We start from the raw sequence: 26,020 nt of genomic DNA, 5'->3' as shown, positions 1-26,020 counted from the left end.
AACTCGAAATCAAATTATGAAAGAAATATTTTGTTGCAAATAATATAGTAATAAATAATATGTAATATAATGATTTTTAATTGTATTTTTAATTTTTAATTTCTATACAGTATTTCATTTATTGTTGCCCACCACCGCATTTCCATTCTATTATTAATTTAATTTAAGCCTGAGCACAAGTTCATGGTTTCACTGGTTGATGATATTTTTTTTTCACTTGAAAGTGAGGTTTTAGGTTCGAATCTTGTGGATGACGAATTCGATAATAAATTAGGCTACTCATCATGTGGCTTAACCGACCTCTCATTCTCTTAATATAAAAATATCAATGTACTAGTTTTCTGAAACAGTCAAACTTAATTTGAGTGTGCGTTTTAAATCACTTAATTAATTATCTATTCTTTAGTGGCTTTCTCTTGTGGCAACTGCAATGTTACGCAACAAAGAAAATGACTGCCACAAGACGTTTTACGAAGCCCCTGTTGCCGAAGCAAGAAACTTGTCCCATAACAACCAATTTGCAAAGAAAACTGTTTATGAAACAGGTGAACTACCCCTCCTAGAAGGCTAGCACAGACTAGGCCCTGCGTTAAGCGGTTGATCACTGCCACGATTAATCTTAAAACGTTTGAAATAAGAAATGGCACCTAAACAAAAAATTAAGAAAGGACGTTTAGCTCTATCTAGGCGTACGTCTAGCTTGCTTAAGTCACAACGCTCAGTTAGATAAATAGAAAATTGATAACTTTTATTTTATTTTTTCATTAATTTGAAATAGACTTGTTAGATACTTGAATGAAGTTTTCAACATGTTCTAGTGCTTTATAATTTATAGTCATTCTCTTTTGCAATTTATATATCCTAGTAATTGTGTGTGCTTTAAATATAACTAGACATTTATTCATATGTTAAAAAAAAAAAATTAGTTACAATTAGATAAACCTCCTAAACCCCGCCTAAACGCCTAGGCACTAAACCCTTACCCGCTGCCTGACTAAGAACATCTTCATCCGTTAGTGTAAGGCAAGGGCACGGGCATGTAAGTTGCCCTTGCTATTCACTCTGAGTAACACTTGCCTTTGTGCAATTCCACCCGTTTGGAAAGGGCAAGGGCAAGGTAGTCCGACTAGAAACTCTGCAAGAGTAATTCTGAGAGAAAATGGAGTTCGATGTTATTAAAGTTACAAACACATACGAGTACACAATTAACTACTCGATGCACCTACAACTGAGGGAAAGCCTACTAGAAGCATATGGTTTGTACATACATAGGTATCTGAGTTCAATTTGTTTGGATTTTAGCCGACTTTATGCTCAGTAAAATATCACCCACAACCCATGGAAAGCTCAGGCAGTGCATGTCTTCTCGGAAATGCAGTGGATGATAAGTTACATGGTACCAAGCCGACGCCAGTTTCTCATGCTCACCGTCTCTGCAGCTACTCTCGAACCACCCCTTCGCTTCTTTCTGTAGGTTCTTGAATGTCAGCGATATCCGATCCTTCATATCCCCGTATCTCCTGTTATCACGTTGCAGATATGCTGCACGATATCGAAGATTGCCTGTCAATATTTCATCTTCGGTCCTGGCCCCATAGTAGTTCATTATGCTTTTCATCTTCTCTATGTACAGGTCTCTGTGACCTTTTGCGACTTCAAGAACCGACTCGATACCACCTACTTGAAGATCCTGATCGTAAGCTGCTTCAGCAATCGGCTCTGACCAAACCAAGCCTCTTTTTTCCTGCACCACTGAGCCAACACATGCACGGTACAGCTTCCCTAATGCCCCGTTCGAGAAGTACATGGGCTTTTCCCACCTTTCCATGAAATCTGGAAACTCTTTTGGTTTTAAGATCCGGGGCATTTCAGCCGGTGCACCAGTTTTTGCAAAGTCAACAGCCTGGGAATGCAGGTCTGCCAACTGCAGGCATTTTGAATCCAAAGCTTTGTCTGGTTCACGGTCGGCATGAACTAGATGTGCAGTAGAGATGGCACCCAAATTGTCATTTATCATGTAATCAACAAAGAATTTTTGAATTTCCTGCACATTCAAGAATTATGGATATATTAACTAATGGATTTCAATCCAATTAAGACGCGGTCCAACAGAAATGAAATTTAGATTGATGATGTATATGGAAGCTCATATTCACTGCCATTGGGGAAGAGTTATAGTCAAATTAGGAAGTTACCTCTAAGGTTACATCGTGATCCATCGTCCGAGGTCTCCGTGCAGAGTAGTCCATGGGAGGTACAGTACGAGGAGGGACCAGATCTTTATCCCAACTTATGAAAAACAAGTCTCCATCAAGATCACCACCGGAACATTCATTTGGATGAGGCCTGCAAAAAGTTTTCAACCACAATCACTAGACAATTAAACAGACAGTTTTCTTGCTCTACAGTATATGCTTTAACAACATCCAGTTCAATTCACTTGAGCTGGTGAATCACACAATCTTATTAAGTTAGATTGAATGAAAGTAGACATGGAGTTCACAAGTCTGATGACTAGGAGCAGAGCCGGCCCTAAGAGTTCGGAGGCCTGGGACAACGCCAGAAAAGTCCCTACATGGCTACATATAACATCACTAAATAACTTTTTTTTTTTTATCTTCTATTCACGTGTGTGTATATAGATTATCAACAAAATTTGTTTACAGATTTGAAGCCTCGTTAAAACACATGCATAATATATTCTTTGCCAATAACTGTATATATAGTTATATACAAGTATTAAGTTATAATTAAACACGCGTAAATAAAAAAATCACAATCTTAAACATTAACACAGCATAGCTAGGTATGGAACCCAAGCTCTCCATATGTAAATCACCCAAAAGGCCACTCCTACCGTAAGCATTTAATTTTCAGTTGACTGTTAGTGTGATATTTATTGGTGAATTACAATCTTACAAACACCTATAAGACAAAAAAGAAATATTAGGGGATCTATCTTGACGTATATGGGATCGAACCTGAGTCCTATTTGTTAAAAAAACTAGCAACCACTGACTAACCACTGCGCTAGAGGTTATGATATCTTAGCTGCACTTCACTTATTCATATAACAAAAAATAAAAAATAAAAATTTGGGGACCCTCCCCAGCTCTAATTAGGATCTAAAACAAGTCTTACAAGCACCCAGATGAAACACAAATCCGTGAGCTTCTTTTTTTCTTCTCTTATCTTAAAGCTCAGTTCCCCTAATATCTTACCTCGGCTTATTCAGGAACTTCACTTCCACTAACACTGCTACTTCATCCCCCAAAAAAAGGTAATAAAGAATGCAATAGCACCGTGAGTGACAAATCAAACAAGGAAGAAAAATGTAACCAATGGAATGAAAATAATTTCTTACTAATCCTTCATATTATATGAAACATCTAAATATGTGCATCAATGTGCCCATAATTCAACGATAATTTAGTCATCTGCTTTGAATGATATATTGGTATTAATCTGCTAGTCATCTACTGGGGGCTCGAACCCCTGCCCGCTTTCCATTTAAGGTTGCGAGGGCCACTCCAACTAACCTGTCCTTTGTCTATTATTCCCTATTTATTATACTTATTAATATTAACTAAAAACACAGTACACTTGAACGATACGTTATACACATGACATTATAAGTAAATGAATTCTAAATACTTAATCCTCTAAAGTTTTACTTTTTCTTAATATTGTTACTTAACATATCATATCAATATAATAGTTTGTTGGCATACGTGTACGATTACGCATTTGAAGAACTCTATGTGGTAGTAAGCTACCAGTTTAATGTACCATACAGATTATTTCAAACTGTTATATTCAGTAAGATTTCAAGGACTACTTAATAGTATTGGACAACAATGTGTCCACGGATATTATATTCACCCTAAACCTAATCCAATTATGCAAATAAGTTTGCAGAAATTTTAACTAAAGTATAGCTGATATTTTATTAATAAACATGTCTTGATGTTTCAGTCAAAATTTCCATGTTTTTCTCATACCTTCTGTCATCCTTCTCATGATATCATCAATGTCAATACTTTCGTGTTTTCCACCTCTCAATATTGTTGTCAACGTTATATTTAATAACTTGGATGAAAATAGAAAGAGTGGATTATACAGGGAAAGGAAAACAAAAGCAATGCAACGTCTCCAATAATATTGTCGCAAGCATACCATAATTGGTAAAAACAAAAATCATAATCTTCAAGATGAAATAAGTACAGTAATAGTGTGATGTATACCTTTCTCCTTTTTGGGGAAAGATAAGGCAATCCATCAAATTCTTCTCCTCGAGTACCACATCATAGACAGCCTCTAGTACCCGGACATCTCCTGGGTGAAGACAAGGATTTTTTGTGACAACCACCTTCCCGGTTACAACACATGTTGTTTCATCAACCTTCTGGAAGAAACTCTGATCCCCCATTTCTAGCTCATCTTTTGTCATGGTTATTCGAACATACACTTGACCATAGTTTAAACTTCCAGTTTCATCCAAGCACCCAACCAGGATCCGGCCTTTCGGGACGTATATGCGGCATCTACTTTTTATATCAGATAAGTAGTTCTCATAATATGACTGAAGCATCATTGAGAGGTAAGGTTCCACATTTGGTTCATAACCATGATGTAACATCTTTACAAGAATATTTCTGGAACTAGCCCCACTGAATCCCTCTAAGACACTCAACGCTGCAGCTCTTTCTGTCCGCATTTTCCCCAGAAGACGCAATTGTTCCTCTTGCAACGCCTCAAATGTTTCATCCTTTACCCCTAAGGTAGACATGAGGATAATAATCTCTCGATTCAGATAGCAGGGCGAGGAATCAGTCCATTTGGTAACATTGAGCATTCTGTTTTTTGACTCAAATTTGAGCATACTGCCACGCAAAGATAGCTTCCGAAAGGAATTACGGTCAACAGCTATAACCCCTTTATATCCACCATATCGAATTTGAAATGCTGAAGGAATATGATCCAAACCACACTTGTGAGCAATTTGCCTGGCAAAAGATAGAGAAATCTTTCCTATACCATCCGAGAAGCAGTAAGTAACTCCATCAGAAGAAGTCTCAACGTCAGGAATAACCTCTACATCTTGTGCAGGAACAACAAGAGTTTGTGTAGAAGAACTGAATAGTTGGCCCATCCTAGCTGCACACTTAGATACGCTCCGGATTTTGGTGAAGCAGCCCATCCATTCTCTAATATCTTCCGCTTTTACTTTGTCATTAGAAGAAAACATCCAAACAGAGTTGGATCGAAGTTGACTAGCCGAGAAAGCCAGAAACTCAAATTTTTTTTCCCCTATCACAATCCCATCTCGAAGAATAGACAATATCCGATGATATATTCCAGTTCTATGGGGTTTTGTAAACATACCTTTGTGGATGCTTGTGGAAAGAGCATTTGGAGAAAGCTTACCCCAATCCTCATCAACGAATGTAACTCTCATAAAATCGGAAGCATAGTCTGCAAAGTTCTTCACAACATAGTTTGATTTTTCAAGCTCAGGCCCACAGCAACAAATCTTTGATGGGGTAATTAAGGCTCTATGAACACTCATTACGTTATGTTCCACTAATCTTTTATGAGCTGAGGGACGACTCTTAGACTTTCCTTCCAAGTCATGTGATTGAATCCTTATGAATAATAGAGGGTCGTAACAAATGGTATTGCGCTTGTGCAGCTTCTCAAGAAGCGCATTAGCAGTGTCTACACTTAAACCACTAAGGAACTCAATCAGATCAGAGTCCGCCGCTGCAAGACTAATCTTCTGGGAATGAACGAGTGCATTGATTTGGAAAAGGACCTCATATGGCAACTTTGAATTTGATCCGCAGTTCACAAGTGGAACTGTCTCCGACCGCAAACAGTATCTTTCACCGTCCTCTAAAATGAGATCCACCACATCATTATCTTTATAGAACGGGAAACACTCGAATACATCCGGCACAGAAAACTCCTCCTCAATCTCCCAGCAGAATGAAGTAGCATAACCGAGGGACTTCATGTCCGAAAAATCAGTAGTTCGTACCCAGAGGTAATCATAATCCTCCTTACAAACATGATAACGATCAGCGCTGAACTTGGCAGCTATGTTAGGTCCTGAAACTTTTCGAAAGATCCTCGGACCAAACTTTAGCTGAAAAAAATCAAAATGCACTGTCTCAACATCTTACCCAATAACCCAAAGTATTAAATACCAGCAATTTACTAATTCTAAACCAAATCAAACAAAAGCAACAATCTTTGAAACAAAAACAGCTCTAATTGTAGCAAATAAAACCCAAACAGACACAAACAACAGCAATTAAGTTCACATTTCTCAAAAATTATTCAAATTCAGAAAGGAAAAAAAAAAAATAAGAGAGGGAGAGAGAGAGAGAAATTTACCTTCAAAAGCAGGGCATTCACTTTCTCGCCACCCAAGCAGCACCCAACAGAATCCATAACATTCTCAAACGCAATCTCCAGCTTATAACACTCGTCTTTCCGCCATACCCAGAACTCGACCCGCTTCCTCTCGGGCATGACCCAAGCCCTCACGTCCTCCCACGTCTCCAGCACATTCATGCAATCTTCCTTCACCATAAAACCCACATGCAAAACGGTGCCGTTTACCCGGCGCTTCTGGTCCACCGGCCGCTGGATGATGTCGTCGTAGGTCTCGGAAAGGCGGAGGCTTTCGGACTTGAAAACGAGGTCGTTTTTCAGGGAGAGTGACTGAGCTTCCAATTTGGCCTTGAGGGTCGTGAACTGGACGCGGCCGAAGCCACGTGACTTCCAGTTCTTGTGATCGCTGCTGATTTCGACGGCGAAGATCGAGTCACGGCCGAGTTTCGACTCGAGGAACGTTAATAGCTCTTGGGCTGTGACGGTTTGCGGAATGTTTGTCACTCGCACTGTGGGTCGCTCTGCCACCCCCATTTTCACAGAGAGAGAGACTGATACACTAGAGAGAGAAAGTGCGAGATAGAGAGAGGAGAGAGAGGACTGGGAGGCTGTGACTCTCGACTGAGAAAAAAGAGGGAAAAAGGAAGGGGAAAGGGGACTAAGGCGAGTCGTGGGTTTCAAGGGAATGAAAAACAATTGGGCCTCACTTGTACATAGCCCAAAAACTTCCAACCAAACATTATAAGGCTAGCCCATTCATTAGGCCCAAAGCTCTTTCGTAGCGATTTGACAAATCCACATAAGAGTCAAGAGTATGCAATCGCCCGCTAATCCATACGAATGGGAGAGAGGATCCTCGACGGATGCTTTTTACGAGAATTCTGGAAATTCTCCAATCACATTCGTTCATCATACATCGTGCGGTCATTGTTTGTTAGGTACTGTTTATATTTAATTTTAAATAAAAAAATTTACAATGATTTTTGACCACACGATATACGATGAACAGATGTGATTTGAGGATCCGGCAAGGATCCTCCTGGTATGAATGGCATAATGTTTGTTTAGTAGTATCATTGAATATGGCTACCATGGGACGAGATGCTTGACAAAATACCTCAAAGAGGTTGAGGCACGGTCAGTAGCCAAAGAACAACTAGACAAAGTATTGAGCGAGCTTCATCTTGTCGTTCGGAAGAAAAGTCTTGGATATGCTCATATCAACTCTGCAAATTGCAACAATGTTTATCGGTTGCAAACACTTTCTTTTCCATGTGTATGTAATCACCACAGAACAGTAATGTTTCTGTACCATTTTCCTGAGGGTTTTTTGTCCATTCAACAGCAAATCATGAATTCGATACCATTTTCCAAAGAATTTTTATCCATTCCCTACCAGAAAAAGGGAAAAGGAAAAGGAAACACTTGGCATTTCCTGCATCCTCGGTTATACGCTTCTTGCGATCTTTTTACATCACGATTAGATTGCTGCAGAATGAGGGAAAGTAGTAGAAAGAACTGATCATTTGCCTCTTTCTTGTGTCTGATACTTTGATCATGGTCTTGTGTGCATGTTTCTTGCTTATGAAGAAAGGGCTCTTGCTTTCGAAAAGAAGCGCTTATCTTATTTGCTAAACAAATGAGGATTGTTTTCTGTATTCTGTTCTGGACTCCAAACACTTAGAAACTAGTACAAATTCTCCAAGATCGCTACTGAACAAAATTCTTGCTAAACTGAACATACAATTAAGCATCTGTTATACAATGAAATAGCGAAAAAAGCATAACTACTAAGAAGCGTAATTGTACATTTCATGTTTCAGCATTGATCGGAGAAATTACACGAAAAGGAGGCAAACCGGTTTGAGCATTTGAAGAACCCGGGAATCTGTTTTTTGCAGACCAAAGCCAAATCTTCGAAACCGAGAAACTCTCACCCTTATGTCTGCTACTGATTTTCTTCCCTTCCAAATTCTCATTAACTGAGAAGCTCCCATTTCTAACTCCCTCTTTGGCAAGCTTGGCATCACAGTCGGGGGATAATGCAACTTGGAGATTTGAATCGCCAACCACATACTGATATGCACCCATTGAGTAACATCTCCTGGCATCCAAATTACACCTACTGCTCTCCCCCACTTTCCCTCCACTTTCATCCCCTTCATTCAGGCTTTTGAACTTCCCAAGCCTCACAGAATAAACCTTCTTTTCACCAATACCTTCCTCCACAACCAAACCTTTCCGACCGCTCGAACACATGTTCTCCCCATCACTCACAACCCCATCTGACATCTCCCTAGAATCACCGAAATCGAACACCGGATTCTCCAACAAAATCCCAGACCCCAAAATGGTTCCTCTGCAAAGGGGGCACGTCGAATTCGAGAGAAGCCAAGTGTCAATGCAATCAATGTGGAAAGCATGACCGCACACAGGAAGCAACCTCAGCCTGTCCTGGTCAGAAAATTCACACAGACAAACTGCACAATCAAATGGCTCCTCCTTCAAACCAACAATGTCTTTGCAGAAGAACACAGGTAGAGAATCAATGGTGGCTTGATCAAGGCCCGAATCGTGAAGGCGAAAAAGCTGCTGAAGCTGCCTTTGGATAGCCCGAGACCCAGAGGTTTCTGGGAATCTATTGGATTGAAAGATTGAGGAGGAAGGTGACCTTTTTATGAGGCATCTCAAAAGCAAATGAGCAAACCCATAGATAAAAAACATAACAGCTACAATTACTATAACCAAAAGAAGCACTGGACTGATACTGCCAGTAGATGAAGAAGGAGATGATGATGGTGGGGTTATCAATGAGGGGGTTGGATATATCAAATTATCATCTTTTTGCTGCCATCCATGGAGAATTCTAGACATTTTTGGAGAAGGGTTTTGCTCAAAAGCAAATATTTTTGCTGGGTTTCTCAGATTATACACTGAAATTCTCAATAAAATGCACAATTTCAAAATTTGGAGCGTGAGTTAAAATATACCAAATCACCATCTTTTTGCTTGACCCAAAAGAGAATTCTAGAGATTTTATGAGATGGGTATTGCTCAAAAGCAAATTTTTCGGAGGGATTCTCAGATTAGACACTAAAATATTCAGGAAAATGCAGAATATATAGAAGAAATTAAGAAAGCAATGCTGACCAGAAACCTAATCAAATTAATATTTCATATTGTGTGAAGCGTTGTTTTGTGGAAGATTGAGAGAATAAAAATTGGGTCTTGAAGAATTAGTAAGCTGGTAGAATTGGAAAGGACATACCTTTGGATGTGGAGGGTACGAAACTGAGGGTTTATGGGAGTTGGTGATGATGGGGTCTGCACCGTCTGATTTGAATTCCTTATGCGCCACACAGCACAAGTGTGAGAAAGAAAGGTTTTCTAGTACTGCTGTGTTTGATATAGACTGGTGTGATTGTGACGTGTGAAGCGTGAAGCGTGAAGTGTGCTGTCGACATTGAAAAAGCCATAGGCTCTTGAGCCCATTGTGATACAAAAGGACCCTTCAAACTTACAATTTTTTCTTGAGTTTATACAATATTTAACTCTTGGATTTGGTTTAAGTTTAGGTGGTTGGATCAAAGCTGATCGTCAAATATGTGTTGGTGCCTAATGTGCACTAAAAAGAAATCTCAATTTAAGTTATTAGATTAGTTTTATTGGTAAAATATGTGTTGGCAATGAGTATCTGTAAGTACTCAAGAAAAATTGAAATTCTACAGGCCTACAACGATAGGGCTAGCACCCGAGAAATTCTTAGATGGAGAAGCCTGACCACGCCATTCATGCCACAATCCCTTTCTTGTGAGATCGCACAAAGACGAGGTTGGGTTGCCCGCCCAAGATTTTCTCCTAGTAGCTTAGCAGTTTTGCATAACGCAATACTTGCATGAAATGAAGGGAAAAAAAAATCTCTCGTCAGGTGGCATGTGATGGTTGAGTTTTTTTCTTCAAAATTGTTGAATTGTTGAAGGGATCCCCTTTGACGAGGACATATGAGTTTGTGAATAAAAAGTTTGAGTTATTTTCTGTGGTCGGAGTTTATCTGGAGTGATTCCAAATTTCAATTACTGATGTGAAGCAAAGAACAGATGCAAATCTTATGAAGTAATTTCAGTTACCTTTAATTTTCACTTCATTCTAAATTTTATGCGTTTTCGCTTTCGCTAAACCGTTCTAACCTCCACTGCACGACTCTATCGTACATCAATTTCACATGTTTGGCTAAACTAAAATTGTAGGACACCATACCAGACAAACCTAAGAAAAGCATTATACTTGTCTCCCTCATTATGTGTGGTGATCTGGACGTATATGTCACATAAACTTGAAAAGCTGAAGGAGGTCCACCAACCACCCAGTTTTGATTGACCAAAGTGATCAGTGTGACTTCTTTTTCATCAATCCTGGCATGAAAACACACTATCAACCACTTCTAGACTGAAAATCTGAATGATCTACCGCAGTAACTATGAAATGGGTAAGTAAAAAACAGTAGGTAATGTCTTCTTCTTTGTAGGTAAAAAGTCATGTACCAATGCAAATCTTTTATCGTACTATATTAGCTTTTCCGGTAACGCTGTTTATACATTTGTTTTTACTTTCACACATCCTTTTAATTTTCGACCGTCAGATATAGTGACAAAACAAAAATTAAAATAAGTGTGTGAGAGATAAAAACGAGTGTGTAAGTAGCATTATTCTAGATTTTTCCTGGCTATGAAATGGTGGCAAAACAGAAAGAGTGGTGCTATCCACACACTCATTTTTATCTTCCACACACGGCTCTCAATTTTCAACTATCAGATCAATTGAAGAAAATAAAAAAACATATAAAAAGTAAAAATGAGTGTGTAATGGTGGGGTTGCGTTTGCTTTTCCTGGCACGTATTAGCACCTAATCATATCCATGATTGTATCCACTAAACACATGTGATTATGACTAATCATGTTTTTGTAATGCTTACCTCTATTTGTTTGACAATCTTTGTCTGATGTTAGTTGATAACCAACTGGCAAGCCGGTCAAAGGAGAGATTCTTGAGTTTACCTGGTCGAATGTGACCGCTTACTAATTTCTACGTTACAATATGACGAGAAAAATAAACGCATAATTGTATACAATCAGATGTAAAATATACTTTTTTCTGCTAATAAATTTTGTTGCAGATTATGTTAATGGTGTGACACTCTTTTTTTATATATATATATAATCTAATCAATTATATAAGCTAGAGGATTGTACATTATATGATACATATTCAGACATTTTGGACACCCTGTGGATATTGAATCAGTCCATTTTGTCTTACCCTTTGGTCTTTGGAGTCAGTCCACTTCTCCTCACGTTATTTAAGACGAATGCATATAGTGTTCAACATAATACTCAAAATAATTTCTCTTGTGCCTCTATCTTGTGATCCAATTTATGTTCGGCTTTTTAGCAAAAATGGTATTTGAAATTATTAGAACTCTTCACTTTTGGCTCTGAAATTTAAAATCGATAGAAATGGTCATTGAGATTGTCTACCATCAATCATTTTGATCATTCTATAAAAAAATCTCTGTTAAATTTAAAAAAAAAAAATCACTAGTTCAAGTGGAGAGATTGATTTAACAAAAATACCCTCAACTTAACGGAGATTTTTTTACAGAATGACCAAAATCAAATAATTTTTTGTGAAAAAAGACTATCCGTTGTGAGTCGGTTCCATCAGTCTCCAAGCAATTTGGTGAGAAATTTTCTACCAAATAATTCGACCTAGATCAACTAAATCTTAATCTAGTGATACTTCTCTTCTTAACTTTGAAAAAAAAATCTAAATCGACTGTTTTATCCCCTGTTGATAAGGAAAACGAAAAATAGTGAATGCATACATATTATTATTACATGGTCTTTTTATTGCCACAAATTCCCTTTTCCCAAGTGCAATTTTCATGTAACATAACTCATATGAACAAGTGACAAGGACAATAACATCATAGGTTTACCCAAAAACAAACATTTTTGATATCAAATTGCTCCAACAAGTGAGCTGCAACTGCTGAACTGTTTTACTTTTCATGGATCAGAGGATATGGATCTCTCCTCCTCCTCTTTGATCGACTTAATCATCGCCGAAACTCGACTCATACTTGGCCTATCATTTGGAGTTGAATTTATGCACTGAAATGCTACCTGCAACAAGCTCACCATCCTTTCTTCACTTGCACCTTCTTGGATCAAAGCCTTGTCGAAAACTTCGACAGTCCACTCCTCTTTAACCACCGAGTGCACCCACCCTGGTAAATACAACCCGTTTTGCTGCACCAGCTTCCCAGTCAGAAGCTCGAGAAGTATCACACCAAACTCATAGACATCACCCTTGAACGTACTATCTGCATTGAACGTGCTATCTGCATGGCCTGTATTCGGACTTTCAATCCCGTTGTTTGGCGAAAGGAGTGACCCATCTTGATTTTCGACTTCCATTATGCCGTATTCGCTGATGCAGGGCTCCATGGGCATGTTGAACAAAATGTTCATGGACTTTAGGTTGCCATGAGCAATGCCATGTTCATGTAGCTCTTGGTGCATGAATGCCAATGACTCAGCAATGATGTCTGCAACACTTAGTCTGCTTCCCCAGTCAAATATTTGTCCGTTTGAAGATCCTGTGTTACCAAAAACCCATGAGCAATTCGATTAAATTTTACTTGATCGTAAACAAAATACTCGCGGTAAGAAAAACCTATTCTCAAGCGCGTTAGAACGTGTGGAGTGGATAGTACGAATAACCAGTTCTGTTTATGATTTGAGATATATATAAATAGCAAAAAATTGATCAAATCAAGCGTAACCTACCATGAAGAAGGTTAAAGAGATTGCCATTAGGCTGATACTCATAAACCAAGAGCTTCTCCTGTGTGGAACAATAGAATGCAACAGTTGGCAAGACATTTCGACACTTAACCTGATCGATTTGTGTCATCCGAGTCTTGAATTTTTGGCTCGAAATCCCACAGTTCCTCATCCTCTTCACAACTAAGTTAACCCCTCCATCGAGCATGACTTTGTAGAGGCTTCCATTCTTCCCTCTGGCAAGCAATTCAGCAGGAGCTCGGAGCAACTCCTCAAAACTCAACCCCCCCAGCAATGGACTAGTGAGAACCACGAGCGGTGGAGCCATTCCGTTTTCAACAGATGATACCGAGTACTCTGCCGTGTTTTTACCACTACCATCCTTCACACTAGAAGAAATTGTAGTGCTAGGCACAGTGCTAGCAGCATCATTCGCAGCCATCTTTTTATTTCTGCCCCTTTCTTCATCTTCTCTGATCTTCTTTTTGCTGACAAATTTATAGAGAAAGAAGCAAACAACAACCAGGCCAAGAATTATATATCCTGATAAGAGCAAAAGCTTTTCGAACCAGGACTTTCTCGATTTCTTTGGCATTCTGGAAGTTTGTGGCGCAGGAGGGCAGGCATTTTGCAGTGGCTTTCCACACAGCTGAGGATTACCGAAAAAGCTATCATTTTTGAATAGGCCTTTGACATCTGGGATAGGGCCGCTGAAGTTGTTGTTGGAGACATTGAATTCCTTGAGGTTGAAGAAATCAAAATCAGGGATTTTCCCATCAATCTGATTGTTCTGAGCAAGAAAAGTTATCAAGCCAGAAATCTTTGAGAAATCAGGAAGCTCACCGTTGAAGTTGTTGTTAGAGATGTCAACCCTTTTCAGATTGTTCAACTGTGAAAGAGACGCCGGAAGATCACCCGAAAACTGGTTCCCACTTATATACAAGTGAGTCAAATCTCTGCAGTTTCCAATGTCTTCTGTGAGCTGTCCAGTGATCTTGTTGTTCTTCAGACTCACAACACCAACAGACTTCACCGTGCAGAGAGAGTTTGCATCGAGAATTCCCGCAAAATTTGAGGTTTCGAGGACTATTTTCTTGACAGAATTCTTTCCATGACATGTCACACCTTCCCACTTATCTCCGCAGGGGTCTGAGCTCATGTTCCAACCCCAATTTCCGTTCATGGGCGCTGCATTGACCGGTGAGAGTTTGTCCATGAACTGCACCAACGCTTGTTTTATCTGAATCCACTCTTGAGCTTCTGGATATGCCACTGGAAAGATTACGAGAAGGATCAAAATGGCAAACACCCGAATGGGAATTCCATCCATTTTTCGTGTTTTCTATGTACAAATTGGATTTTTTTGGGTGTGGGAAATGGCTCTGTGGTTTGGTGTTTCTTCCTTATGAAGTGGGATTCGGTGATTGGAATTGGAGAAACAAGAAGAAAGGAACAAATGGAAATGTTGGAGTCGGTTGATGGAATCACTTGCTGCCGATTGGATGAACACTGACAGAGAGTTTGAAACATTCTCTGGGTGCATGTAGGGCTCATAACAGATGGCACTAAAGTCTAACAATTTTAAAAAGAAATCTTTGCCGGCAGTTTTAAACGGTCAAATTTTTTGATGGCATGTCTTTTTCAACAAGCCTTTCTAGAAATAACACGGTTATTCCTACTTACCTACGAATCACAATACATTTTGAACAAATGCATACATCTCTTATGAAAAATGCATAATGAAAAGCTTCTGCACGTATCAAACGGTTATTGGTCTACAACGTAGAATGACTTTTTAAATGTAAGGAGCCGAGTATTATCTTTTTTGGAATTAAAGATGATAAAATGGTCCTGGTAATGCCACATGTTAATCAAGTGCTGTTTGTTATAATTACTTAAAAATGGTAAGTTCCATGTGCCAAGGCTGTAACTTTCAATTAGTTTTAAGGTTGTTTTATAATTACTTAAAAATAGGTATAACTGTATAAGATTGTGACTGACTGGGTTAAGTTGAAGACAAGTCAACCATGGATGAGCATGGCAAATGGCACATAAAGGTATCATGCTCTCCCTTATTGTGTTGCACGTTGTACAAACACACAAGTAGAGTAATCATCGGGTCAAGTTGCAGACTTTCGTTTCTTTTTTATACACGCAATGTTGAGCATGGATCCAAACACAGAACCTCGAGTTGAATTTGGATCTCAACACAAAATCTCGAGTACAAATCCAAACACAGAAGCTCGAGTCTATAGAAAACACTAGATGCAAGTCGGGCGACAGGTTAGACTAGACGGATTTAATTCAATTTATTATATAACATATAAATAGGTGCTTACTTACACTAAAAAAAAAATATGTGTATTGACCTTAAGCCATCATCACAACCACTTGTTCTTTTTTTTTTTTTTTGGGGGGGGGAGGGGGCGGAGGGAGAGAGAGAGACAAAAAGAAGAGAAAACACGAAATGGCGAGAGAAGAGTTCTTTCAAATTCTATGAGATGCATATAGAATTGTTTGGGTAGACGGACTTTCATCCTTCAAATTGGTCAATTTTCTTAATCAAGACAAACAATAGCATTCCAAGTGTACTGTTCTAAAAATCGGCCTAGGTGCTAGGTGATGAAGGCTCAATGTGATTTACGCCAAAAAGTAGAGGAAGATGTGGTAAGAGCTAGGTGGACTAGGCGATGGCTAGGAGAGAGAGACAGAAAGAAGAGAAAACACGAAATGGCGAGAGAAGAGTTCTTTTAAATTAAAAAGTAATGGAACCCCAAATCATGAACCGCCTAACCATTGCCTAGTCCACCTAGCTCTTACCACATCTTCCTCTACTTTTTGGCCTAAATCACATTGAGCCTTCATCACCTAGCACCTAGGCCGATTTTCAGAATAGTACACTTGGTATGCTATTGTTTGTCTTGATTAAGAAAATTGACCAATTTGAAGGATGAAAGTCCGTCTACCCAAACAATTCTATATGCATCTCATAGAATTTGAAAGACCACAAAAAATAGTTGTGTCTTGATCATTTCTACATGTTCATCATCCTATGTGACTCGGACTCTTTTCATAACATTAAAATAGTTCAGTAACCAACGACAGAAGTAGATTATTTGACACAATTCATAATTTTTACAAGAAAACGCAATCTTTTCGAATCTAGTCATACAAATATTGGTAGTAAACTTAATTCAAATCGTAAGCGTGTAATGGGGGATTACAATGCTGCTGCTATAACTATAAGTGGGTTTTTAATCATAGGTAAAGTTTCCCCCTGCACCTGCAGTTCACTATGGGTCTGCATGTCCAGCAATATCATCGTCGCTTGAATTGCTTTCCTCATCACTAATGTTCTCATCATCGCTCTCCTCGTCTGGTGTTGTATTGGTAATGTGCTCCTTCTTTGCATATCGCTCACAGTACTCTGTCCACAAATCACAGTGGGAATATGTAAACAGAATACTTTACATGATAAAAATCCCGCGAAAATAAAGAACATTTTCCTCGCTAGCTTATGCTCTGTGAGCAACCAAGGAAAAATAGCTTCTGCGTTCTAAGAATACTCCCTGTATAACATCTTCGAAGCTGAAGGAACTAACTTACTATGAAAATTAAGCGGAATCTTGTATGTAAGTGTTAGTCGAAAGCACTGAATAAGGGACCGGAGATAGACTTGTAATTCGAGTAGCCATGGTCCATGGACCATCTTGCTGAAGTCACACTCACAGCTATGAGACGGTATTGGAATTCCAACTCAAGACACGTCAAAGGAACCAAGAAAAAGTAGGAAGAGTATGGAACTATCTAATTACAAGCAAGAGCTCTTGCACACATATGCTCATGTTTGGAAGATCCATCTCCTAATTTACCTAAGTTATTTGTGAGAGAGTTTGCGGTGAAGTTTCAAAAATTTAGGCATTGTTGGTTTAAAGCATATTTACTGAAAGAAAGGTATATTACTTGCAGATGAAGTTTTACCTTTGACCTTCTGATCGTAGAGTTTTCGGTCCTTCATCATCAATGACGCTGCATCACCATTGAGTGGATCTGAAGGATTTGGATAAAGCAACAGTTGTGGAAGGAAAACTTCAAAAACATTTAAAAGGTCTGCATCAAGAAGAAACATGACCATATATGTGAGAAATCCAAGAAAAACCAAATGAAGAAAGAAAAAGAAAAGTAAAACAGAATAGAACCGCGAAACATCACCAACTCATGGAAGAGAGTATAATGACACAAAACCAACAATTCAGCAGTGTAATGAAAAAAGAGAGTCAGAATTTTTACTAAAACGGGACGATAATTACCAAACATTGGACTCCATGATTGGTTAATTACATCTAAGCAGACAGAACCAGATCTGCAGTCACGCAAAATAAAAAAACAAATCAGTAGTACAAACCAGATTAATAACCAATAAATAAAGGTCCTGCTGCTTACTAAAGATAAATCATATTTTTCAAAACCAGAGACTAATTCAAAGCATTTGATAATCAACAGCAGTATTACAGCATTCTAAATTTCTAAATAAACTTAATACTTCTGCCTTTGTTTGACCCAATCTGCCAGCGTGCCACTAGTAGCAGTTAGAATTTAAAAGTTCCTACAGGTAACTAAACTGGATTATTCGTGAGGTGAATTTGATTTTAAAACTGAAGAACACTCACAGCTCATCAACATTAGGGTGGAAAATCTTGTTCATGAAGCCAATAGAAGGAGATTTATATGGATAAGCATCCGGAAGCTCAACACGGATTTTCCAAAACCCTCCTTCATAAAGGCCTGCAACCATATCATCACACTGTAAGAGCCTCAGCTGATAAAAGCCTAGTGGAAATAAAGGAAGCAAGATGCAGTTCCGATCTAAGAGCAAACTGTAATAAAGTTACAACAAGGCAAACAAAGATGAAAAACTTTCCAAAGTTGAGTGATTGCACAGGTTCTTATACCAAATTCAGTTAAAGTGTGCCACCATGCCCACACATAAACATATAGAAAATTTATGCAATGAAGTATAAGCAGGAGTGTCGGACATTACTTTCTTTCGGACCATGGAATTCCACATTGAATTCATTCAGCCCATCGTTTATTGTCTCCACATTATAGTCACTCATCATCCTGAATATCATTGAGAAAAGAATGGAAAACAAAAGCATTAGAAATAGTGTTCAAAAGCTTTATTTCGTTCCAGAGATGAAGTTAGGAACCTGATTATACATACTTCTACCTAAAAGACTGCATCCCGCTCAGTAAACCAAAAGGAGAAAACCAATCTTATTAAACATAAGACCCACATTGCAAAGGTTGGAGGTATTAAGTAACAAACAACTTACAACTTCATGACATCCATCTCTCTCCGCTTGCTTGGAGAAGACATCTTAGCTTATTAAAATGAAAATCCCAAACCTGTCACAAACGTACCGAAGTGATCAACTTTTCATGGAAACAAATTTCAAAGAAATTAAATATGTTAAAACCATATGGATGAAACTAAAACAGTCTAATTTACAACAAACAAGGTACACTGACCTTCTGGAAATCAACAAGATTCGCAAAAACAAATGGTGAAGCAGAAGTAGAAGTAACAAAAACTCAGATTTAATCGATGTCAAAATCAAGGTAAACACTTATCTGTAGATTACATAAGCAAAATTAGTGATACAACCGAAATAAGTTATAAGTCTGCTTAAACGGGGGATCGTTCTTCACAAACCATGACCATCAAAGAAACGGCCATATGTTACAGTATCAGCCATACCAGCCTATATATATAGTAGTGCGTTTTGTTAGAGACTTTTATACCCATTGGATGATGCAGCAGAAAGAAAGCCAGCTCAATTAAAACTAACCCAGTTTCTCCGTTCATTAGTCCCACAGAATCAATCAACTGTACAAACAAAGTAGAAAAAGAAAAAATGATTTATAGCTTAGATTTCCATAACTGCAACTTAAGGGTCACCGAACCATCTTCCATCTGACAGGTAAAGCTTTGTTACATATACTAATACCATACGCCAATGACATCAGATTGCAGAATCTAAATGCATTGACTATGCCTCGCCACCATGTACAAACTACGGCCTCTCCTTAAAATGGACATTGCCTCCCGTAAAGCTGGACCATAACCATAGCAAACTACTGTCAAAATGACTAGTTCAACCTGGAGAGTCAGTTCCCAAGTCGAACACAAATGTTTACCATTCATCACTCACCCTAAGTCTAACCAAAACGCCTAAAGCCCAGCTCCCCGCAATTCGATATACTACATTGCAAAGCTAACATACTTATCATCTGAAAGTCTGTTTATGCAAGCATACTTAACAATTTATAACAACAACAGACATGCCACACAATTGAAAAAGCAAAAAAAATTGAAATATCACACTCATGGGAAATCTTAAACTGCACAACAGGATTAAAAGTTATAATTGGGTCATCACAATTTGATAAAAAAAAAAAATGCAATGCAACTGTTATCTCCACAGCATAAAATAAAAACTTTGAGCAAAATGGGATTCCAAATTTTCTTCTTTCCAAATTTAACCAATTATTAGACACACCCAGTTGAGGCATTATGGTACTTCAACTCCCCCTATCAAAAATTCAATAAAAATTGGAATGTTGTCATGAAACCAATACTGAGATTTTGTGAATCAATGTCATAAGTGCTTCTGAAGTCTAACAATTAAAAGCAAGCTGCAATCTTTTGAAGATCTAAGACCTACCCAGAAAATCATATACAAAGAAAGAGAAAAAGTTTTGTTCTTTGAGAATGTCGATGAAAAATAAAATTAACAATAGATAAATGTGTGTGTGTGTGTGTGTAGAGAGAGAGAGAGAGAGAGAGAGAGGATGAGAACTGGGTATCTTACAAGAGCTACTTATTTAACGGGGCGAACCTTTTCTTGTCTGACTGAAGATTCCCAAGAACCGAACAGAAAATTGAGAAAATTTGGAATTGGAGAAGAAAAGGAAGAAACAACGGGTCGGTGGAGGAGAGGAGGAGGAGGGTGAGGGGGAGAGAGAGAGAGAGAGAGAGAGAGTTGGGGAAGGGGGGTGTGAATGTCGACATGTTCAGGCGCACGTGTTCAAATAATAGCGTTATTACGTGGCACGCACGGTCTCAAATTAAAATTAGGAAGCTTTATCGAAAAGTTCACGATACTCTTCATTTTAACGAAAAATTATATTTTTACACTAAAAATTCAATTCTGGTACTATTTACTTTATCCTTTATTTTTTCCTTATCATTAAAACTCAAAATTTTCAAGTCATTTTTATTAGTTTTCCTTTAAAATTAAAGCTAATCTTGTGACATTGATTCACAATTAAGTTAAAATTAAAATTTAATCTTGTTAGGGTACATGAATTCGATTCCTAATTACCAAGTAAATCTCCTCAATTATGGTATTTTTTATAGTTTTTTTTTTCTTGTTCATTGAACCATATATATTATTTTCATTGTATGTTTTTCCTTAAAAGTAGAAAACATTGGATAGAATTCCTTAGCGTAAGCACTGAGCAAGTTTATTACCGGTTCCAGAAGAGCGAAGAAAAAAGGGATGTTTTGTTGATATGAAAAAGAAAGTATTTAAAACTTTTTTTTTTTTCAGTTTACTCAATGATAAATATTGTACAAAAATTGATAAATATACGGACCATTTTAACTTTTAATTCCAAAATTCTCTATGTTAACTATTATCATCGTCTCTTTAGATTGAGGACCGCTTGAATTTTAATCAAAATGCTCTCGTTGATGTTTGTATTAGCTTTTAATATTATAATAAAACTGCTATCATTTTATCTTTAAAAAGCATTTATTATATGTTTGTTTTATTATAATTAAATAAAAGAATTTATCATAAAACATTTCAAAGTACATCAACAATGAATGAGGATCCTCATCGGATCTTTTTTGTGAGGATCCTCATCGGATCTTCTTTGTGAGGATCCTCTTCGGATCCCGGAAATCTTTCAATCACATTCGTTCACCATATATTGTACGGCCATAAATGATTGTAAATCTTTTTATTTAAAATTAAATATAAACAATAACTGACGAAAACTGGCTGCACGATGTACGATGAACGAATATGATTAGAGGATCTCTGAGATCCACACAAAGAGGATCCTTGACACACCCCGACCCGAAATGACCACTAGGATCCCAAATCGAGCTGTGTTGGGCAAGACCTGGAAGGTGACGAAGCTATAAATTGTGATAGTGTATAAAATGTGAATAAATTAAAACCTAAAAGTGCTTAAGTACACGAGTGCGCGATGAGCGGGCCTGGACCCATTTCACGCGTGATACAGAGCATAGGTATAGTACAGTAAGGTAAAATAATGATTATACCATCATAAGAAGACATCTATACTGAAAAGCGTCACGAATCCTCGTCGATACGGAACTCTGCTACTAGAACCTAGAGGGGTGCAAAAATAGAAATATGAGTGAGCGAAACAAAAATTTCAAATCAATTTCAATTACCACTCACTAGGAAGTTCTCATGTGAGTTCCCAGAAACAAAACTGTGAGGGCGTGGCCGGGGCCCAAAGCGAACAATATCGTACTACGATAGAGTCGAGCCCGGGATGTCGTGGGAGCCCGAGCCAGGATGTGACAATCCTCATTCAACAATAATGCATACAAGACATGTATCTCAACATAATTGCAAAAACAATTGCAATAAAAGCAAAACTAATATAATTTTCACTGACAAAATGAAAATGGAATATATTATAGTGTTCTTATTAGATTAGTATAATGAAAATATTCACGATTTTTTTTTTCGTTTAAAATATTTTAATTTGTTAAAAATATTAGGACGTCCATATATATTCTTATCCAATAATAACTTAATTAATTCAATTCTTGATTCTAATTTTAGTGAAATGAGTAAACAAAGTCCTTACTTGATTTGGTTTGCATATATATTTTCATTCCCAAATCTTTTCCTCGTTGAAAAATATTACAAAAGATCTTTATTGCACATAAATGAGTTGGTAACATTACGCGATCGTGTTAGATAGGTAACATTATGCGGTCGTGTTAGATCGGTAACAATTCGCGGTCGTGTTAGGTTGGTAACATTACGTGGTCGTGTTAGGTTACAATGAAAAGTTTGTCGACTAATCTTTGTAACCCAATTGCCAAAAGTTTTCACATCCTCAAGTTTACGTCGAGCATCCGATCCTTACGGTTGAAAACCGGATGCATAAACTGCTCGAGTGACCCGCTAAGAACATTGAAGACTTGAATGTCGACTATTTGATTGTTATAAGGACATTCAAGATGAACATGGCTTACAATTACAACACAATGATCCTCCATACTTTTCTTTTGAAAAATGTTATTTATTTAGCGCGAGCTATGCAACTCATGGACACCTAATTTCGCTTCAACATGGATGAAACAACAATGTAATTGCAATAACGAAGACCAATAATACCATCGAATAATTTAACTTGGCTTTTTCCACGGATTATCCCCGTAGTAGTATGCACTGCCAACCATAAGAGCCACAGTGGCGCCTTGGACAACGACACGAGCTCTCATTAGCTTCTGGCCCAACTGAGAATTGCCTTGCCTGAAACTGATTAAGCCGGCGGTGAGCACACCAGCAGTCAACATCGCACCTGAAAAGTTTAGTTTTAAAGAATTAACCGAAATGAATCTCATTTTAACTAAAAAAGCAACACAAATCACAGCTTCAACACTAGGGAATAATCTGCAAGAATAATTTTGACAGACAAGGATGCAGAAAGCACACCAATTTGGCATCATTCAACTATCAAAATGTTGCAATTAAACATTTATGGGTTCAGATCCTCTCCGGTTCCTGCAGACCAAGTTATCTTAGCTGTTTGATTCAAATCATGCAGTCCGAAATATTTCTTCCTCCCCCCCCCCCCCTCTTTTCTCTCCCTTCCTATTCCTCTGGTGCAGATTCCCTTCCTCTCTACTCATCCGATCAATTCCTCGTCTTCTTCGTCCTCCTCGTACATTCCCCTGATTTTAGAGAGAGAGATGGTCGGACCGGCAAGGCCTGTGTTTGTTCTGTTCAGATCCTCCATTTTCAGATGTACTATGATGGCGGCGGTTGGGGCGCCATTCTTGCCGACATCTACTCTCGTAGAGATATGTTTCTCTCTCTCTCCACCTGTTTTCTGATTTGGGTCATCAATTTTTCACTGCAAAAATTAAGAAACAACTCCAAGGTTGCAATCTTTGAGGATGAGGAAGAGGAAGGAAAAAGAGCAAGAGGAAAGGGAAAGAAAGAGGAAGAAGAAAGATGTTTCCACCATAGGAAGAAGGGAAAGAAAAGAGGGGAGAAAAAAAGATTTCTGACTGCAGGATTTGAATCAAACGGCCAAGAAAACTTGATTCGCATGATCCGAAGGACACAGATCCGGAGATGATCTGATTCCCACATTTATCGCTTGAAACCATACACAAAAGAAAACATTTTTCTCTCCGTTTAATCAAGTTCAAAGGAAAATTTAAAACGAAAAGACGATCCATAAGCTCCGGATTAAGAATACACTCTGAAGTTTGAACCAGACCCGTACCATAATATCCAGCATACAAATGTCCCTAGTTGTTTTCATCTCCACCACTACAGTTTTCTAGGACCCGAGTGACTCCCAATTCGCAATCCAAGTAGCACTTCTCCTTGGAAAACTTCTGCATTCTCTTAAATTTTCTCGTAATATCTCATTTTTAAGACTAGACTAAATGTCAGTCTCATACCTAACCTTCACTCGGTCAGCACCCCAATAACAAGGACCCCGTGACGTTTCAAAATAACAAAACTCTGTTGCATCTCGACAAAAGACATAGGTTCCATAATTCTACTGTAATACTCACCTGTCATTGCCAAATGAAGACGTTGCCACTGCACTGGATACTAACAAAAATGTCCGAAGACTTCTCCAAATTCATAGACAGCAGACAGAGAATTTACGAGAGACGATTGACATTAAACTGAAAAATATATTCTACATTCTATCCAAATGGCCAACAATTCAAAAACCAGAGTAAATTAGCTCCTACTTTAACTTCCACTAACCTAACCCAGATAAGAATTAGCTCTATTTTCCACAGCTAAAGCAATGAAGTTCAAATAAATTTCGAAATAATAAATATATAGTTGATTTTAATTTCTAATGATAGATTAACCAAGAAAGAAGCTTTACAAATACCCTTTCACCAGAATTTAATCATCTAATTAATTAACTTTTCCAAATTATTAGCTTTATATAAAATCCCAAATCACCAAAAATTCAAACAAGCACGAGACTTTACGATCACATATGCAGAAATCAACTCATATCAAACCTCACAATTTGAACAAAACAATCACAGGAAACAAATTGCCGAAAGACAGTGAAAGAATCAAAGTGGGAATTTACCAACTGGTACCCAAGGGTTGCGGACCCGCTTCTTCTCCTCGTAAAATACTTCTAACGTGGGATCCACCTCACTCATCTTCTCCATGCGCAGAATGCGAGAATTGCAGAAAATGGTCAAATCAATTTGGGATCGCGAACCCTAAATTGGAAATCAGAAGAAGAAGAAAGCAGAGACCGAGATAGTGGAGGAAGATGGAAGTAAAGATGGTGGATGCGGTCGGTTTGCGGTTAAGTGTGGGGTCCGATTCGCGGGTTATTGGAGTTAAAAGCTCAGCCCGATTGATGACAACCCCTAACCCATATAGATCCGCCCAACTCATGCCTAGGCCCAACTAGTGGGGCACGTCTCTAAATTATTAATCAAAACCAGAGTTTAAAATATCGATATGTAAATTTATAGAAATATCGATATTAATATTTGTTGTCCTTGACATAAATTATGAAAATTTCCAACGGGATCGATACATCAACTTATTTAAATTTAGTAAAAATCTGCAATGGACCACAACAAAATTTTTGTAGTCAATCAGTAAATATTATTAATATTCTTGATGAGTTCTTCTTTCTTTTATCACTTAGGAGCCGTGCGAGATGAGAGTTTCATGCACGGTTTTGAATGAGAAAAAGAAGTGAGGAATCCTTTTTTCAACTCTAACTCTCCCACTCCAGATGTTGCTTTTTTCTCTGTTATTTTGAAAGTAGCTGCTTCAGCTTCAGGCACTCGAATTTTTTATATTCCTTTTTATTTTTCATCAAAAGAATGGCATGTCTTTATGGAAATCATAACCATATTGGGTAATTATTGGAATAATTGTTGGAGACTCAAATGGTGGATATCCAAGCATGATAACTTATATGTTGTTTTATATCTCCATGAATCTAGGAACATTTGCTTGCATTGTATCATACGTACCAAAATGGATAACATTCGAGATTATGTAGGATTATACACAAATGATCCTTTTTTGGCTCCTATATCTCGCCGAAATAAGGTAAAGTTTGCATTTGACCATCCCTTTCCATATTGATCTTTGATTTTTTAGATATTTCGACAAGAATATACAATGTCAAGGATATTTTAAACACTGACATCATCTGCACAGAAGAAGTGTTTACTCAAATAAAGAAAAAGATATTTGATAATTTGCCAATGTTTACTGTAACTTTTTAATGATAGGTGACATAAAAAATGATTGATTGAGATTGAAAATAATATGAAAATTAAATTTAATAATTAAAATATAATGTAGCAGACTAGTATTGAAACCACACCCTTTTTAGTGTGATTGTTACACGTCTATCTATTTCAACAGTTAGTTTTATTAAAATCGTCATGTAGAGAAAAATTTGGTGAACG

At 37.8% G+C, this 26,020-nt stretch overlaps 5 protein-coding genes across 7 annotated transcripts; all 5 read right to left on the bottom strand.

Moving 5' to 3' along the window:
* Window positions 1–1,150: 1,150 nt before the first annotated feature.
* RDR2 (RNA-dependent RNA polymerase 2) lies at window positions 1,151–7,041 on the bottom strand. The gene is made up of 4 exons (XM_068452237.2): window positions 6,400–7,041; window positions 4,245–6,148; window positions 2,196–2,346; window positions 1,151–2,044 (listed from the first exon to the last, which is right to left on the bottom strand). Exons 1-4 carry the CDS (start codon window positions 6,931–6,933, stop codon window positions 1,283–1,285), a joined length of 3,351 nt encoding a protein of 1,116 aa, XP_068308338.2. The 5' UTR covers window positions 6,934–7,041; the 3' UTR covers window positions 1,151–1,282.
* A 961-nt stretch (window positions 7,042–8,002) lies between these two features.
* LOC137713227 (RING-H2 finger protein ATL46) lies at window positions 8,003–9,809 on the bottom strand. Its single transcript, XM_068452505.2, has one exon. It carries the CDS (start codon window positions 9,271–9,273, stop codon window positions 8,212–8,214), a length of 1,062 nt encoding a protein of 353 aa, XP_068308606.2. The 5' UTR covers window positions 9,274–9,809; the 3' UTR covers window positions 8,003–8,211.
* Window positions 9,810–12,267: 2,458 nt separating this feature from the next.
* Window positions 12,268–14,575, bottom strand: LOC137713226 (putative inactive receptor kinase At2g26730). Its single transcript, XM_068452504.2, has 2 exons — window positions 13,249–14,575; window positions 12,268–13,058 (listed from the first exon to the last, which is right to left on the bottom strand). Exons 1-2 carry the CDS (start codon window positions 14,573–14,575, stop codon window positions 12,466–12,468), a joined length of 1,920 nt encoding a protein of 639 aa, XP_068308605.2. The 3' UTR covers window positions 12,268–12,465.
* A 1,757-nt stretch (window positions 14,576–16,332) lies between these two features.
* LOC137713228 (ubiquitin-conjugating enzyme E2-23 kDa) lies at window positions 16,333–20,303 on the bottom strand. 3 transcript variants are annotated; one of them, XM_088684206.1, is made up of 8 exons: window positions 20,121–20,301; window positions 18,582–18,654; window positions 18,470–18,483; window positions 18,287–18,366; window positions 17,916–18,030; window positions 17,556–17,608; window positions 17,227–17,355; window positions 16,333–16,672 (listed from the first exon to the last, which is right to left on the bottom strand). In XM_088684206.1, exons 4-8 carry the CDS (start codon window positions 18,363–18,365, stop codon window positions 16,539–16,541), a joined length of 510 nt encoding a protein of 169 aa, XP_088540332.1. In that variant the 5' UTR covers window position 18,366; window positions 18,470–18,483; window positions 18,582–18,654; window positions 20,121–20,301; the 3' UTR covers window positions 16,333–16,538. The 3 variants fall into 3 exon arrangements, with proteins under 3 accessions (XP_088540332.1, XP_068308607.1, XP_068308608.1); XM_068452506.2 differs by lacking the exon at window positions 18,470–18,483 and having other exon boundaries at window positions 20,121–20,303; XM_068452507.2 differs by lacking the exon at window positions 18,470–18,483 and having other exon boundaries at window positions 20,148–20,300.
* Window positions 20,304–22,496: 2,193 nt separating this feature from the next.
* LOC148691093 (RING-H2 finger protein ATL48-like) lies at window positions 22,497–24,895 on the bottom strand. The gene is made up of 2 exons (XM_088684207.1): window positions 24,664–24,895; window positions 22,497–22,887 (listed from the first exon to the last, which is right to left on the bottom strand). Exons 1-2 carry the CDS (start codon window positions 24,746–24,748, stop codon window positions 22,712–22,714), a joined length of 261 nt encoding a protein of 86 aa, XP_088540333.1. The 5' UTR covers window positions 24,749–24,895; the 3' UTR covers window positions 22,497–22,711.
* Window positions 24,896–26,020: the final 1,125 nt, after the last annotated feature.

The sequence above is a fragment of the Pyrus communis genome, chromosome 14 (assembly GCF_041283825.1).
Source record: "Pyrus communis isolate YQ-2024b chromosome 14, ASM4128382v1, whole genome shotgun sequence".
Lineage (NCBI taxonomy): Eukaryota > Viridiplantae > Streptophyta > Magnoliopsida > Rosales > Rosaceae > Pyrus > Pyrus communis.
The sequence above is the reverse complement of the archived record's forward strand: the minus strand, read 5'-3'. Positions and strand labels throughout refer to the sequence as shown.

What these genes read in the sequence shown, in the direction of transcription:
- LOC137713228 (XM_068452506.2), bottom strand. Translation starts at nt 18,625, where the DNA reads ATGTCTTCTCCAAGCAAGCGGAGAGAGATGGATGTCATGAAGTT. An exon ending in GAGATGGATGTCATGAAGTT is followed by an intron (nt 18,367 to 18,581) that starts GTAAGTTGTTTG and finishes AATGATATTCAG; the next exon opens with GATGATGAGTGACTATAATG. An exon ending in CACCCTAATGTTGATGAGCT is followed by an intron (nt 17,609 to 17,915) that starts GTGAGTGTTCTT and finishes GCGTGACTGCAG; the next exon opens with ATCTGGTTCTGTCTGCTTAG.
- LOC148691093 (XM_088684207.1), bottom strand. Translation starts at nt 24,748, where the DNA reads ATGGAGAAGATGAGTGAGGTGGATCCCACGTTAGAAGTATTTTACGAG. An exon ending in CAACCCTTGGGTACCAGTTG is followed by an intron (nt 22,888 to 24,663) that starts GTAAATTCCCAC and finishes TAAACTTTTCAG; the next exon opens with GTGCGATGTTGACTGCTGGT.
- LOC137713226 (XM_068452504.2), bottom strand. Translation starts at nt 14,575, where the DNA reads ATGGATGGAATTCCCATTCGGGTGTTTGCCATTTTGATCCTTCTCGTA. An exon ending in TCTCTTTAACCTTCTTCATG is followed by an intron (nt 13,059 to 13,248) that starts GTAGGTTACGCT and finishes TTGGTAACACAG; the next exon opens with GATCTTCAAACGGACAAATA.
- LOC137713227 (XM_068452505.2), bottom strand. Translation starts at nt 9,273, where the DNA reads ATGTCTAGAATTCTCCATGGATGGCAGCAAAAAGATGATAATTTGATA.
- RDR2 (XM_068452237.2), bottom strand. Translation starts at nt 6,933, where the DNA reads ATGGGGGTGGCAGAGCGACCCACAGTGCGAGTGACAAACATTCCGCAA. An exon ending in TTTCCCCAAAAAGGAGAAAG is followed by an intron (nt 2,347 to 4,244) that starts GTATACATCACA and finishes AACTTTTTGCAG; the next exon opens with GCCTCATCCAAATGAATGTT. An exon ending in ATCACGATGTAACCTTAGAG is followed by an intron (nt 2,045 to 2,195) that starts GTAACTTCCTAA and finishes TTGAATGTGCAG; the next exon opens with GAAATTCAAAAATTCTTTGT.